Source organism: Gopherus evgoodei, chromosome 3, assembly GCF_007399415.2.
Source record: "Gopherus evgoodei ecotype Sinaloan lineage chromosome 3, rGopEvg1_v1.p, whole genome shotgun sequence".
Taxonomy (NCBI): domain Eukaryota; kingdom Metazoa; phylum Chordata; order Testudines; family Testudinidae; genus Gopherus; species Gopherus evgoodei.
Genome location: NC_044324.1, coordinates 158967992 through 158985386, shown reverse-complemented (window position 1 = coordinate 158985386; position 17395 = coordinate 158967992). Strand labels below are relative to the sequence as shown.

General features: G+C 39.1%; 1 protein-coding gene across 7 annotated transcripts in view; it reads right to left on the bottom strand.

Moving 5' to 3' along the window:
* LTBP1 (latent transforming growth factor beta binding protein 1) overlaps positions 1–17395 on the bottom strand; it is a 364113-nt gene that overhangs the window by 246673 nt on the left and 100045 nt on the right. For 6 of the 7 annotated variants that reach the window (XM_030557132.1, XM_030557134.1, XM_030557133.1 and 3 more), the window contains exon 5: positions 11248–11415. In XM_030557132.1, coding sequence (XP_030412992.1) covers positions 11248–11415 — 168 coding nt within the window. Of the gene's footprint in view, positions 1–11247; positions 11873–17395 lie in introns of those variants that run through there. The other variant, XM_030557138.1, reaches the window with a different exon arrangement.

The following is a 17395-nucleotide window of genomic DNA, read 5'->3' as shown; positions in this document are numbered from 1 at the left end:
AATGTTTACTAATGGCAAAATTTAAAAACTTGATGCACATGGCAAAACTCCCAAGGTGAAATCACTCTCCTACCCTGCTTTGCAGGAGACCAGCACAAAACCTATGCAGTACTTAAGACACACTCAAGCCTTTAAAGTAGGACTCAAATGGGACACTTCAGTGGTGTACAGACCGTATTCTGTTTTTGTGCCACAAGGGCGCATTTGCTGCCTCATGTAGGGCTCCCTCAGCGATGCACTGTTCTTTTTGCTGGTCCTCCACAAAGGGTGAATTTCATCTTCAGTGGGCACACACAAGTTGTATATTTGCACAAGCACTTTCCATATACATGCAACTTTGACTTGCCTTCATTAGAACCTTGATTTTGCCTTATTTGTTTAACTTGCACAATTTGTGCAATTCATGTACATTCACTTTTGCATGCTAAGTTTTTAAAATTTGGACCTACATTTTCTAAAATTATCAAGAAATTTATTGAAATCCATATACCTTCTGTTCCATAACTGGCAATTCCTAGAACTTTATAAAGAGTTTATTAAAACAGTCAAAAATTTCAAGGCTTAATTTTGACAACTGACAAACAATGGGATAAATTCAGTACTAGTATAAGCTGATGCAACTCCATTTAAGTCAATGGAGTTGCACTTGATTAAACTAAGGCTGAATTTGGCCCAGGATCTGGACACTAGATATCTCTCAATCTGATTTCACGAGGGAAAGGGGCTGAGATTACTTGCCTGTTTGCCAATGTGTTATTTTCTTATTATTCAACATGTATTAGGTTTTATTCACGAATTTCAATTCAGAACCCAAAGCCAGACAAGCAGCCATGGCAAATCAAAAGCTTGTGGTTTTAACATCATTTTTCAGTTCTGATCAGAAACAGCCTAGTGAAACCTAAGGATTCAGGTTCAGTTGGCTCTCCCCAAAGCTGATGTGAAGAAAATACATTGCTACCTTTTAAAAAATCAGTGGGGAATTTTTCCAAGTGAAATGGAGCTTTTTTTCTAGCATAGCACAACCCAATCACAACCTCCCCCAACCACTTCATTTTCATGTAACTGTTACATAAATAGCCTTCTTGAAATCTTGGCCCCATTTAAGTCATTGGCAAAACTCCCACTGACCTCAGAAGGGTCAGGATTTCACCCCCTAAATCTGGAACTTTTGATTTTGCTCATTTCCCAATCCATTTTTTAAAGCACGAGTGTAAATTTTCTCAAAGAATTCATAAACAAACAAGAAAACATACCATTCAAGTTTCAAACACAAGGAGATAGTGTGGTGCGAAGAGCTTTTCGTATCCATCGTCCAAAGACAGAGCACTTAATTACAGGGGTATTGACATCCAAGAGCCAAAAGATAGATTATAATGGGTGGGGAAAAGGTATATGGATGGGCGGAGGTAGAAAGGGACTTGGAGCAGAATAAACCAAAAAAGCATAAATGGTAGGGGCTGGAATCAGGGGAGACTGTTATTGATAGGGCAATGATTGCTGCTTGTTTCCTTGTGATTGTCCTCAGCTCAGAGGTGACTGTTTGAAATAAATCCATTTGACTGTCTAAGTTATCCGGCCATGACAAAAAGGTGTGTTTTCACCAGTTAAGGAATTTGTCAGACTCTTTTATGCACTTGGAAATCCAACGGCAGCTTTTTGTTTCATCCAATCTTGGCATGTACTTGAGATTCAAACAAGGTGTGTACAAAGACATTTGGTTTAGCAATAACAAAATTATAGCTGTTCAAGGTAATGTGTTTATTTGAATATGCAATGGTGTAATCATTATAAGATAAATTCACTCATCATTCTCGTTTTCAGTAATCATAGCTCAGATATATTGCACATATATTTATGCATAAGAGTGAAAGTTGCATTCAGGAAAACAAAGTATTACATTCACATTAAACTTATTTTTGTTTTGTATTAACTTTAAGGATGGATGTTTGATGTGTTTTCTGAATGACTGCAGGTGAAGATTTTGTAAATTTTCCACTTGTGGTTTTTAATATGAATGCACATGCAAAAAACTGTGCAATGTATAATACAATTTGATGAGTGCTATAAAAACAAATGTGTTTTTATCTCTGTAGAGATGGCCTACAGTCCTGAAGCTGAGCAGGGGATGGAAACAAGTCACCCTTAGTCTTATCTCAAGCCAGCCCTAGTAACATCATCTCATGAACAGTTAAGGAACTGCAGCACAATGTAATTTTTTAAACTAGCATATCACTTTTATTAGAGCCACAAGGTAAGATGGCAAATTTGGCTAATTAGTCTAAGAATTACTATAAATGTGCCAATGGGACACAGGTTCCACAACCTGAGGCTTCCCAGGACCAGACCTGTCTTTGGCTTATGGCATTCGCTAACGAATATGAAGACAGGAAATAAGTGAGCAATTAAAGTATTGCTTTATTTACACACGGAAAATCAAACCAGACCCATTGAGGAATGAGACCATTGAATGAACTCCCTAGGAACTAAGTCCCATCACAAACCTTACCACCTTCCACTCTAAGTGGCAGGGACAATTCTTTGACCTTGCTTTTTCTAAACCAAATACAACACATGTGCATTAAAAAAAACAACCCTTACCAAAACAGGACACCCCACTGCTCACACTTCCCCCCCTACAGAGAGGATGACAGAACAAGGACACTCAGCTACTATAGTGATGAGTGCAGTATAAGAACCTATATAGAACAGAGCAGAATAGTTAATTTTCTACTGGACATGTGTGCCTCCTTTTAATAGTTTGAACAGAGGAGGCAAAAAACTGAATATGTCGGCAGACTGAACCACGCTCTTACATCAGGATTAGGATTGAGGCCCACTTGTGGATCATTGTGGGAAAGTTTACACTGCTGTGAATAAACAAAGAACTTCATTCTCCGGTGCACTAAAATTCACTTTATAGAAGGAAATACAACAGAGAAAATTAAGAATCTACTGTTGATACCAGCAGTAAATGGTCCCCTTCAAAATCAATTTAGCTAACATTTTTCATTGGTTCTTTCAGATTAGGTCACACAATTTTTTAAATTTTGTTTTAATATTGGTCTTTTTTGTGGGAATGGAAGCAAAAATTGTTACTATGAAGTAATCATAACTAGGATCTTTAAATGTAGAAAGAACTCACAAACTGGCTCTACATTCATTAGTTTTCCTTTCCTATTTATCCACACAGTCCAACATCTCAAGAAAAGTACTATGCCTGGCCATGGCTTCGCTACTGCTGTTATAGTGTTGCTGCATGACTAAATATTTCAAGTATGGTCATCATTTGTACAGATTAAATTTCAAATTACCAGCTAAAACAGAACAAACTTCTGTATGCTGAGCCTTGAACCTTGTTCTAAAGCAAACTGACAGGCAAATTGAACTTGCTTAATCACTGCTGCAATATAGTTAACAGTTAATCTTCTAAAAAAGCTGTTGAGAATTTTAAAATTTTCACGCGTCTACCAGGTAAAGAAAAAAAAATCATCTGGTAGCAAACAAAGCAAAAGATAATAAAGTTCAACAAAAGGGAAATGGTAATTACTGCAAGAACAGCAGAATCAAATCTTTTACCAAATAAGGCTATGTGCAGTTATGATTTTTGCAGTCAGTATAATTCAAAAGAAGTCAACATCATGGGCAAGATCCACACCATAAGAGGTCAGATCTTTCCTGGCATAAATCAGTGCACCACCACTGACTTCCAACAGAGATATGCCAATTTTCATAAGCTGAGGATCTGGCCTGTAGAACTTGTGACATAAGAGAAAGTAAGCAATGTTTGAACAAAACTCCATCTATTTGTTGTTTACACAACTTCAGCTTGTCATATCTTTTTCATTTCCCCAGTACTTTGACAGATACAGTTCTTTGAGTACTTTACAAGATTCTCATATGCTTCTAAATAGCCACTGTATACAATCAATAAAAAGTCTGACCCAATATATTATTAATACTACAAGGAGAATAAAAAGGCTCCTACATCATCATTTCATTAAGGACAATAATAATGAAATATTGTGCCTGAACTAAATAATTACTTCAGAAACAGCCTATTCACTGATTAGAACATTTAAAGGGACACCATTAACTTGAAAATCAAATTTTTCTTAAAATCACTGCTCCCTTAGCTATGTCAGTAATAAGAACTTAAAAAAAATCTAGCTGAAAGATGTTTTCAAATCAGATTTGTAATTCTCCAGTTTTACAATTTCTTTTCCTATGCTAATTCCTATACAGACAGGGTAAAGCTCACCCATAAGCAAAGGATGAACACAAAACCTTTGCACCAGCAACATCCCACTTGTAGACCTCAAAAGAATGCTTTACTCAAATGTAAGTGGTGCATGGGCCTTGTGTGGGTCCTCTGTCCAGGGGTAAATTTCACACTTACAAAGTACTGGAGATCAGACTGTAATCATGAGGAACATGAAAATACATTAAATAGTGTGTTGCACTTTTGGAATTCTCACTGGACCTTTTGCAGCAGAGTGGCCAAATGAATAAAAATACAATTATAATAGGTAGAGAACTAAATACTGAGTGTGTGACACAAGCAGCCAGAAAAGTTTTTAAGCCCTTTTCCACTTCTATCCAAACAGTTCTACAAGCTGTTTGTCTGACTTTATGCTTCCTTCTAATCTGCCTTCCCTGGCACACTGTCTTTATATATGTCGTCATCAGTCTTTTCACTCCACTTTTATATGAAATATATGCCTGACTGGTTGTGCTATTTATGTATTAGCATTAACCAAACTATCCTTGAGAAGTTTCCTCACTTATTCATAGCTTTACAGTATCTCTTGAATCCTATGGGATTCCACATATAAAATGGAGCAATGAAAGCGAACTTGGGCACCGTATTAAAAAGCAAATGGCAGCAACACAAGGAAAGAAAAAAGGTATGATTTAGCATCCTGTTTCTTAGTAATGAAATCTGGTGTTCATTTTCTATGCCTACACTGACTTTTTAAAAGCAATTTCCTTAAAAACATTTAACTGCAACTCAATGCTATTGGAGCTCTTCTCAAACAAAGACTACAGTTAAAAATTGGCTTCCTTACAAGTCACATTTGTGTTTTAACTAAGAGTTTTCTACAGTACTTTCCAGAACTGTTTTAATAAAAATTAACCTTTAAACTAAAGAGGCAACACAAATTAATGAACAGTACAACTCTGAAAAAACATGACTTTATTTGTGATAAAGTATTAACACTTACCATTTATATACTGCTTTATATTTTCACAGAATTTACTAATTATCTAGAAAGCCAATTAAAACAATGATAATTACATAGTAACTCATGTTGCCACTACTATGTTCCATCCTAAGAGCTCACTGCTTCATAACGTAGTGCCCAAATGTCTTTTCACTGCTCTACAACATGTACTGAATCACAGTGGGTTCAAAATATATCTTCAGGGATAATGCATAGTGCCTGCTTAAGCATTGCAAATGCATCCATCACCATAGTATCTAGGGACCAGATTGTATGGCTTTACAAATCTGTTTTCTGACATTTGAGCTGTGCAAAATAATTGTGTAGTTTTGAGCAAAACTGCATGCATTATCTTTTCTCAAGGGCATGAGGAAGATTGCGCATCTGTCATAAAATACAGGATAAACACAAAAGAGGGTAAAATTTGAGCAAAATACTTTGTGCTTCTGCTTGGAGGTTTCTGTCTATAAATCACGGAGGAAGGCTCTGAAGTTGTTCAAACACATACCTAACCTACACATATTACTGTAGGGTTGTCAATGTGATAACACTTTTTAATAATATAAGCATATAAATGTCCTACATCATCATTCAGTACTGTTCACATAAGCATATAAAGCATATAAGTTGTTTCTACGACATCACTTATTGATAATATAAGTATTTGACCATTATTGCAGTGGTATATAAGTATATACAGATTGTTGTGGTCTGTGCTGTTATTTCTGACCCCTATTTGATTGATATGCCTGTGGGACACTGAGAAGGATGAGACTCATTAACAGGGGCACCTCTATTTTTTTGCCGCCCCAAGCACGGCAGTCAGGCAACCTTCAACAGCATTTCTGTGGGAGGTACGCCGGTCACACGGATTCGGCGGGACCAACGGACCTCCCACAGAAACGCCGCCAAAGGCTCCCTGACTGCTGCCCTCACGACGACTGGCACGCCGTGCCCCACCCCTGGCTTGCCACCCCAGGCACATGCTTGCTGTGCTGGTGCCTGGAGCTGCCCCTGCTCATTTCTAACCTGTGACATTACAAAACCATATCAACAGAGGATCCCTGGGTGCTCCTTAGTAACCTTTCAGTGTAGGGGAGAAGATTGAGAAAACGTTCACAGGGACCAAGAGAGAAAAAGAAGCAGAATGGACTAGCAGCTTCTGATTCCCAGTTCCATGATATCATAGGTGAGAACAGTTCACCTGCACCAATATCTCTAAGGAGAAGAGTCTGGCACCCTAATCACTTTCCCCAGGGGCAAAGCATCAGTCCGAGAGAAAGTGAGTGTTAACTTCACAGTCTAGGGAAGCTGCAGGAGAGTTCTCATAAGTATTCGCTGGATTGCCCTGTGCAATACAGGAGAAGGGAAAGAGCCATTAAGAACCTCCCCTTTCCCCCAAGGGAGAGCACACTGAAAGAAATCTTCTCCAATCCCCAAGCACAGACCAGATGAAAGAAAAGATGACTAAAGGGGGATATGATTGAGGTCTACAAAATCATGACTAGTGCGGAGAAAGCAAATAAGGAAGTGTTATTTAAGCCTTCTCATAGCACAAGAACTAGGGGTCACCAAATGAAATTAATAAGCAGCAGGTCTGAAACAAACAAAAGGATGTTGTGAAGGCCAAGACTATAAATCAGCTTCAAAAAAGAACTAGATAAATTCATAAAGGATAGGTCCATGAAAGGCTATTAGCCACGATGGGCAGGAATGGTGTCCCTAGCCTCTGTTTGCCAGAAGCTGGGAATGAGTGACAGGGAATAGATCACTGGATGATTACCTGTTCTGTTCATTCCCTCTGGAGCACCTGGCATTGACCACTGTTGGAAGTCAGGATACTGGACTAGACGGACCTTTTGTCTGACCCAGTATGGCTGTTCTTATGTTCTTAAGGGAACGTGTTTGTGGGTGTAAGTAAGGGGAGGACAGAATAGAGAAAGAGTGAGACAAAAGGAGGGGGGAGAAAGAAGAGAGAGAGAATTTGAAATGGAAGTGAAGAAGTGGAGAGAGAGAGAGATCGAGGAGTTGTGAAAGATGACATAAAAGGGAACAGGAGAACAAGGATTCTATCCTTGCCTCTGCCACAGTCTTCCTGTGTGACCTTTGGCAAGTCACTTAATCTCTCTGAGTTTGCCATCTGTAAGATAGGGATAGTAGTATTTCACAATACTCCTGTGAGGTAGGGAAGAAAAATTCATGAATGTTTGTGAGGTGCTCAGATACAAAGATGATAACCACAGAAACCCTATAAATAAATAAAAAATACTCATTCAGGGCAGGGCTTGAAAGGGGTGCAGTATGTGAGGCACAGGGCCACACATTGAACAGTGAAGTTAAAAATAAAATACTGAATAGTTGCCTCTTTTACAGAGCTCAATTCAGGTAATGGTCCTGTAGAAAAAATAGCACGTGACCATATAATTAAAGGTTGTATCATAAGCACAATGGGGCAAAATTAAGATTGCATAGACCACCTTAATTTCTGCATTTCCTAACTTTTGATGTTTCACTTTACGGATGTAATGGTCTTTTAGTGAAGTTTTTTTAAATGGATTTTCATACTTGTTTTTAAAAAATAATAATTTGCTAGATGTAATAGACTGCGTAAAGTATCTAATGAATGAGGCAGGCGCCCTTGCTGTATTCTGCATGCACGCTTCCATATCCACCTACAAAGACCATATAATGCAAGCCCCTACATATATGTAAGAAGTGAAATTCCACTCAATTTTCTTATGCATAAATGGGCATATCCAGTGAAATACTGAGAGATAATCTCTTCAGTAGAAATTTCCATTCACATTATATATTCACACATGCTTCATGCCAATGAAACATTGGCAGTTTTTTTAGTCTCATTGTGTAATGAAATCCATGTGCAAGGTAATTTTTTTTTAAACCAAATTTCACTGTCTCATGAAAAGACACAGCTACAGTCTAGGGACTATCTTCCTTAAAAATATCAGGTTTTCATAATTTCCAGATAAAGTGCTACAGCTCTTCAGAAAGGTTGCAATTTTTTTTAGTTAGCTGAAAATTCATGTTTTTCCCAATATGTATATTCTTGAAAACCAGTCACTCATTTCTGGGGAAAAAACTTTCAGAAAAATTTTGCTCCCTGCCTAAGAGCTAGTATACCGAGTTTTATCTGAAAAGATAAAACACTGAGCAAATTTTAGGAAACTGAAAATGAGCCATTAAAATGGAAATACTTGGGAAACGTTATTATAGGTATGTGTTCTGCTTAAAATCCTAACTGCAGCAATACAGTATTTGCAAAGCTAAGGTTGAAAATGAATATAAAACTAAAGTTTGTTCATCATGAGCAATAAAAGCTCATCCACAATGTAACAGAACAACTGCTAATTTCAAGTTCCCAGCAAACAATTTAAACTTGCACATATGTATACATTTTTGCTGCTGTCTCTAAAGCGATTACACTTAGCCTCAATAACAACCTAAAACAGCATTCTGATTTTTCCCTTGTAATAGGTGCCTATTATTAGTAGTAAGGTTAATTGTTCAAATAGGGCATGTGGAATTATGCTTTTCACTGATGGGATAGATGTTTCTTTAAAATGTATGGAAAACTTGGTTTTAAAAATAGAAAGATAAAACATATTTTCTCTGACCTAAACATGCTGTTTTCATAGCTGCACATCTTCAAGAGAAAATGATCCCACAAAGCACCTGCATGTATCATTCTGTAACTTTGCACTGTGCAGCATTAAGCAATATCAGAACACGTTTTTTTCAGCCAACAGCACAAATAAAATATACTACAATTTTTAAAAAACAGGAGAATCTGACAAGGGTCAGATAATCACTAGTTTGTATGTTAGGAGAATGTCTTGAACAGGACAGGCTTAATTGAATATGAGACTCCTGCTAATTTATTAGAACTGGGATGTTTGTACCACACAGATCATCATTAAAACATGTGCTTTAAGCCCTGAATCAGTCAAGAGGGCCCTGAAAATTAGGGACCACTGAAGTAACTGAGTCTACAGATGCACTGGTTCACCCTGGTCTTGTTCTTAAGAAATATTTTAAATTCATAGGCTAATTATATTTGTAACTGGAGAGCCCAAAAATCTTTGCTTAGATCCTAGTCTTAATTTTTATGAAGATAACTATCCTGAGAACAACTAAGCATGCTTCTGGTTTGTTTCTAACAAATACTGTCTATAACATAAGTGTATGAAGTAGAGAAATGCATTATGATGAACACACCTAAATTAATAAATATCTATACATGTGCAATCACTTATTAGTATGCATTTCCAAACAATGTTCGCCTTTCTTTCCACTGAATATTATAATACACTGCTTTTTTCTGAGTACTTTTAAGAAACTACTGTACATGCTGAATCAAAAAATATCTGGCCTCAGGCCAGGAAGGAAGGTGTTTTACATGTTTTAACAGGTCGATTTCCACTCTCAAAGTTTTCAAATATTTGTGAAGAAATCAGATTACAGAACATCTTTACACAGCAAATAAACTAGGTAAGTACCCACCCTCAATGTTTCCTTTCTATCAAAAATAAAGTCAAATAAGGAAATTGCTTAGCTGGGGCAATTGCCAAGAACTAATAAATACCCATATTAACAGCAAATGTCAATTACAAGTAATTAATTTAGCATGTGTTAGTAAAATCCTTTTAAAAAAAAAAAAAAAAAGTCTCAGAATATCCACACTTCACAATGACATCAATGCCGTATTCCTCTTTTTACAAAGCATGTTTTTACAGCAAAAGAAAACGTATGTTTTACTAAGGTGCATGTTATACCAAAGTGAATTGTCAAGGAGTGTCCTTAGATTTCAAAAGAGTTTGCATCCACAGCAAGGTAATCTAGTAACAGTCTTAGAATTACTGCTCTGTACTTTGCATCTTCTGTCTGGATGTATGAGAATAATTGGATATTCCCCCCCTCAGAAACTGAAATGTAGTGCACTTTTAAAAGGGCAACATTGGCCACCATCAATGCTGCCTGACATTTTGTTTATACTAGCAAGAAACTAAAATTATAATGTGCATATCTATGATTCCCTGAGTGCACATTGGCAAAATAATGGATAAAAAAGGTACGGAGATAAAAATACTATGGTATTTTCATAACAAAAAACCCGCTCTCAACAGCAGCAAGAAAATGTTTTTGTGAAATAAAGAATTTAAAGTCAATATGCCATACCTGTCGCTACATATCAAGATTTCTCTTAATTTATAGAAAAAAAATATATGTGCACAAGAGATATTACCATCATTATACTATATAGTGCAGTTAAACTAGGTAAACTCATTATCCCACATATTATTTAGGATTTGTTTCACCATAACTTATCAGTTTTAGGTTATAGACTAGTATACTGTAGATACTCATTCAACAAGTATGGAAGTATGAGCATTAATAGTAACATGACTACTTCCCACAGAGAAATTACAATATGTCAGAATTCTTAATTATATTTCTAAAATTTCAATCTTCTGTTAAGATATTAGATACATAATAAATCTGCTTTATTCACAGCACAAAAAGGGCAGGAGTTGTAAGCTGGCAACTAACTCTGTACTGTAACAGAAATGCAGAGTCAAGCAACTCTCAGACGGAGCTTTTCAGGATAGTTTCACTAACAAACTAGTTTTCACCTTCATTTACTACAGTTTAAATAAATAGAGGGAGAAACAAACTTTTTTTAGTATCTGACAAATCTTTCAGAATGTATTAATCCAAGCTTTGAGATATGGGGTTTTCAGCAGAAGCTGTAGTTCAGTACACTGTAGTTCTGCAACTGAAACTTTAGATTATAAATCCAGTTCTATTCTCTTTAGGACATCCGGGAAATGATCAAGAACATTTCAAAAGAACCCCAAAAACCTTGACTGACATACAATTGCTTTTACTTAAGCACAGCCTCTCCACACAAAGAGTAACAGATGCGCAACTGGTACTAATCATTAAAAATCTTCCTCTCTCTGTTAGCCAAGAAAGCTAAGGATAAGAATGGTTTGAGGGTACTTACCTACTCGGAAATTAGTGGCTGTCAGGGTGTCAGCTGCATGGCCATTTTCACTAATGAGGGTGGTGGTATTTCCCTTCTCACAGTTGTTCTGACAATTGCCCTTGGTACAAGTCACTTTACAGATGCTGGGTGTAAAGACCACCTTGATGCGGCCAGTGTGATTTCCCACTGCAAGCGGAGGCAAAGAAAAAAAGAAAAACAAACAGATCACTTTGGTATCCATTGATTTCCTTCAAACAATAAAAAGAAAAAAGCAACAGGTCTATAGGAGGAGGCAGCCTGCAGTGCTCTCTCTCATCGACCTCCAGTGGTTTCCCTGGAACGGGAGTAGGAAGCTTAGCAAACAGAACTCCGGGATGCACTCCAAAACCACATTTAAAGTCAAGTCACTGGAGTAGGATTAGTAATCACAATGCTGCACTTTATTCACAGTCAGACAAAGAGCAATACCAAGGGCATGACAGCTTAAATAGCCAACTCTGACAAGCAGATGTAATGTAAAGAGGCTGACTGTGCACCTAGAGGTGAATAAACTCTTGTGTCCTCCTGCATACTTTTCCCGTTTCTGCACTTATTAAGTCACTATTTGTAGCTCAACCCCTGGAAATGTTTTAGGCATGCGGCATGTCTGAAAACATCTGTCTCAAATCTCCTGGCACCCCAGCCTGAAGTGATCAAACCCTGTGACGCAGCTGCCTGGACCCTTCCCCCCCCCCCCGCTCCCCTTCACAGTTTTTTGGCACTATTACTCCACATGAATTTACATATTATAGATTGAGTTTTGCAAATCAACTGTTTATACTTAAACAAAGGTGAAGCAGGGGAAAGGCCTAATAGGTATCAATAGTTTAAAGTACTACTTTAGAGCTCTTATAATATTATAGGAGAAAATCTGCCATTTTCCCCTTTTGTTCGTATAGGTTTTTTTTGTTGTTGTTTTGTTTTTAAAGGTAACAAAGATTGACCATATACTAATTTGAGTTTAAACTCCTCAGGCCAAATTCATCCTCATGTAAACTATTTGACTCAAGTACGTTTTACATTATGGATATATTTGGCGCCTCACCTGGATGTTAAAGCCAAAAGCTAAATCTAAAAGAAAAAGAAAAAAGCAAAGAAGTGATTCTGTTTTGAAACGATTTCCAAATACATTTTTTGTTGTTTTATTTTCAGTTATTACTATTTTGTCAAGTACTTGTAAATATATTAGGGTACATTTGTGAAAATTGTCAATTTCAAATTTTACATTTAAAAAACAAATTTTAGCTCCACAAAATGAGAGACATATAGAGAAAAAAACAACTCTTTTTTTATACTGCTCCAGCAGCAAGAGCAGTTGGGTTACCCACAAGCCGTCCAATCTACTTTATGAAATACCCTCTAGGTAAATATTTTTTGATAAAGCTCAGGAAGATGAAGAAAATCTTCCTACTTCAAAATAATATAAATTTATATTGTTTCTGGCTCTTTATAAAATAAATTAAAACAATTGTGCCAACTGTCTTTTCTGCAACAAAGGGCATAACTCTAGTTGACCAGCAGCTGCATTACACATGCTTCCACCTTATCCTAAACAATACTTAAAAAACAAGCATAGGCTAGAAATACAGAAAAACAAAGCATTTAGTCAACTGTCTGATTTCATTAATTTTAATTAATTTAAAGGCACTTTAGATTTTTCAGAAGTTAAGCCATTGTTTATAATAACTGCTGATACACCTTCCCTTGACAAACAGAAATCAAATGGCTTGAATCGTGAAGACTTCCAAAAGACAGATTTAAAAACACCTAAGACAGTTTCACAAGAAATATTAGTGTTTTACATTTTATTTGGAAGATTTCTTTAAAATAAATTTATTTCCCAGGAAAAAAAGACTTTCTATTTTATATTTTGAAGACATTTTTGTAACAGGTTTCCTTTATGAAGTGATCTAAGTAAAAAAACATGCTTAGTTGAGTAACAAAAGTAGGTCCCACCTACACTGTAAAAACGACTGTATTGGGAGACTCCCATTCGTGTCCCAACTCAGTTAAAATACAATTTGGTTTTGCCAGTGTAGATTAAACTAAACCATGTTCTAACTGTATTCCGGAATCACTGTACAACACTGCTAAGTCCTGAGCAGTACCACAATTTGGGAACAGAGTTAAAATACAATTTGATCAATAAAATTATGTTTACTACGCAGGTAATAATTGCCGTGAAAATGTCCATGACAGGAATGTGTTGGGGGATTGGTGGGCCTGACTCTTAGGATTAGACCCAACATTCTGTTAGCTCTCACTTCTCCGATTATAAATTTGCAGTCTACCACTGCTGTGTGTGTGTGTGTGTCTCTCTCTCTCAGGATGTAAAGTGCCAAATGGTGATTGGAATAGTTGTACAATCTTTTTGATAGATCATCAATTCATTTTTTCAGGGCATCCCTGGAACTAGCATTCTTCTTTTGCTTGCCTGGCTGGCAAGTACCCTTAGCTTCTACTCCCTCAGCCAAACAAATGGATAGGGTGTAAAGTTGGAGAAAGCACCCCTGTACGGTGTGTGTTGAGCATCTGTCTGGGGAAAAGAGGGGTCTCATGGACCACAGGGGGAAAAAAGAAAGAAAGACAAGAGATACTCTTATAATTATGGACCTTACTTTCCCTGCATATCCTCAGGTTCAGATACAATACTCATGAGCATGATATATATCCCTAAATAGAAGAAAGGGGGAAAAAAGAGAAACCACAAACTTTTATTCTGAAAGAAAGCCTTTGGCAGAAACTCTGCCAGGTGAGCTCAGAGTTTTCTGCATCCTCTTCCCTTCTTCTGTGGGTTTTTCACAGGAGAGTATGACTTAGTCCTATCTGAGAAACAGTATCCTCCAATGCTTTCTTAGTAGATTTGGCAGAGTTGATGTTAAAAACAATAATTATTTCAGGCTTGACAAAGTACAGAACAGCTATGGAAGCCTTGACACCTTCCTCAAGTTTGCTTAATTTATGGTGTGGGAGGACAATGCAATTTAAGGTAAGGCACACATTATACTTCATCTTTACCTAATGAACTTCAGAAGATAATGCCATTGTGCTATTGACAGGAACAAAACTAGAGCTTCTACTTTTTCAAACAAATTTATGATAGTGTATGGTGGTAACATCAGCACCACAGCTTAGCTCATGTTCTTTATTTATAGACCGAAGTATAGTGTAGGCACCTCATGATCCATTTGAAAGAAAGAGATGGAAATGGAAAACCTTGCTATATAACTGGCTTTCCATATGATGTGCTCATAATAATATAATAGCAAAATAATGGCAAAACAGGATAAGCAAATGAGCCTACATGAGGAAGAAAAGAGGCTCCAGGAGCAGATAAGAGAGACATGGCAAAGCTATTGAGAAAATTAACCATAGAACTAGAGAGGATTTAAAAGTCTTGATTTCCTCAAGGTAGAAGAGGCAGGTGTAAACTATGTCTTCAGTCAATGGCAGAGTTATAAGGGGATGGGGGGCACATCCCCCCCCCCCCCCCCAGCAGCCTTTAGGAGTCCTTGTGGTGTCTCTTCAAGGGTATAATAAATAGAGGCTGCTCTAGGTATAAGCAAGGTAGGCAGCTGCCTAGCGCAGCCAATTCATAGCAAGCTTTGGTGTGATCTGTAGTGGACTAGCCTGCTGCTGCACAGACTCACTGTCCACATACACCCTGACATGCATTAACAGTTCCTTATTGCACTTAGGGCTTGGCTACACTCACAAGTGAGAGTGCATTAAAGCAGCCCTGGGCGCCCTAACTCCTGAGGTCTCCACACTGGCAAGGCAAGTAGAGTGCCTGAACTCTGCAGCAGGAGCATCCTGGTAATCCACCTCTACAAGAAGCATAAAGCTTGCTGCACCCTGGCTGAAATGCCTGGACGTCAGTGTGGACGAGGTGTTGCATTACTGAGCTGTGATTGGCCTTTGGAAATGTCCCATAATCTCGACTGGCCACTCTTCTCATTGTTTTGAAATAGGCTGCCGGCATGAGGATATCCCCTTTCAAAGCTCCATTTCTGACAACCAGCATGCTTATCTGCCCCAGGACAAAGCAAACCATTGGTGTGGAATTCTGCTGTTGTCGGAGGCGAGGGGGAGAAATAGGGGAGTCTGCTGCTGTCTGAACTTGCAAGACAGCATGCTGACACACACTCAGCCCCCCGCAAAACATTCTCTCTCCCCCCACATACACACAAACACACTCCCTGTCACATTCCATTCCCACCCCCATTTGAAAAGCATGTTGCAGCCATTTGCACACTGGGATAGCTACCACAATGCACTTCTCTTTGTGGCGTTGCAAAAGCTGCTAATGTGGCCACGCCAGTGTGCTGGCAGCTGACAGTGTAAACACACAGCAGCGTTTCCCTGCTGCGGTCTCCGAAGGCTGGTTTAACTCCCAGTGCTCTACATCTGCAAGTGTAGCCAAGCCCTTCTATCTAGTCCTCTCTGAAACAGGACTAAATCAAAGTGCAACAACCACCTGTGAATGTGCGTCACGTGTGCAGAGGCATCAGCAAAGATCATGCAGCTGAAGGGCCTAGCCAGGTGAGGGCAGCCTGGGGGAGCCCACAGCCTTGCGCAGCCCTCTGGGGCACATCTCTGCACTAGTACTCCTGCCCCTCTCTGTGCCCCCTGTCCTATCCCCATCCCACCTGCCCCCCTGGGGTCCTGCCCTCTATTTTTCCCCATGCCCTAATGGTCTCATCCTAGCCTTCCTGATTTCTGTCTTTTCCCCCTTGTCCTAGCTCATTTGCCACCTCATCTGCCCTCTGATCATCTAGGGTCTGTCCCCTTCTCCTATCCTCCTACCCTTTAGAGTCCTGCCCCCCATGTCATCAGTCTCCTTCTCTAGCTTTCTGCCCCATCTGTGCCCGTCCAAATCTCCCTACCCCATGATCTGCTCCCTGCCCCTTTGTTACTAGCTTTCCCACCCATCTGCCTCCATGACCTAATTCCTCCCACTCGATTTATGTCCTACAGCATCCTGAACCTCACACCATCACTCCTCTGTGTCCTGTCTCTCTTGGGTCCTTGCCCCCATCCATACCCCATGTCCAGAAGCCAGTCCCTCTGGTATTATCCCACCATTGTTCCAGCCATATATTGCATGCTGCCCCTTCCCCTGCCTCATATCGGGCCCCCACCCCCAGCCTGGTGCTCTTGCCCTCTTCCCCTGCACCTTAGGGTTTCCTTCAGATTGACATCCAGAGGAGTTTGCTTGGGACGGGAGGGCCAAAGGCCAATTAGGGGTGGGGCAGATGGAGCCCCATGCCATGAGTCCCAGCATATGGTGCTCTTGAGGCTAGACTGCTGGCTCTCTGGGGTGGAGGACCCCAGTGGGGATCCTTCCAAGACAGTCTGTGCATGGAGAAGTATGCTGCTATATTTGCCACTCTGTCATCCTGAAAGAGGAACTGACCTGGAGGGAGGAGGTGACAGGAGGCCACAAAGGGTCACTCCTGTCTCCATGGGGTATCCCTTTTGAAATGGAGGTGCAGTTTTAAAGGATTCCCAAATACCATTTTTTACCAGATGGGGGAAGGGGTCATAATACACAGACATTGGTGAAATTAGCAAGCTGAAAAGTATACTTGAAGGTGGCGCCACTACTGAACCATTGCCCTGCCCCCTCTTCCCCGCCCAATCCTCATCCTCTGGTTGCAAAACCTGGCTCCACCATTGTCTTTAGTGCATAAGCTGAGGGATAGATTTACCTTGAGAGAACTCAGCCAACATTACTACCACTTCCTTCGATATTTCTGCTATATAGAGCTAGTTTCAGTTATTTCTGCGTGTCCACAAGAGCACTGCCTACAGTGACTGCTGGAAGCATGTGCTAATCAGTGCTAAATAGGTATTGTTTGTTAAGTTATCTTGGGCCAAATTCACAATGGAGTTGCAAAGGTGCAACTAAGAACAAATTTTCATCTCAAACTGGCATCACATATTCACACACTCTTCACTTTGTCTTCCTTCTCCTCTGGAAGGTGCTGAGACAGAGTGGTGATGAGCATGTCAGATGTTTAATATATATTAATTGTTTAGTATAGAACTCAAAATGTACTCAGTGCTGTACCATGAACAACAATAAAGACAGTCTCTACCCTGAAGACCTGAAAATCTAGTAGCA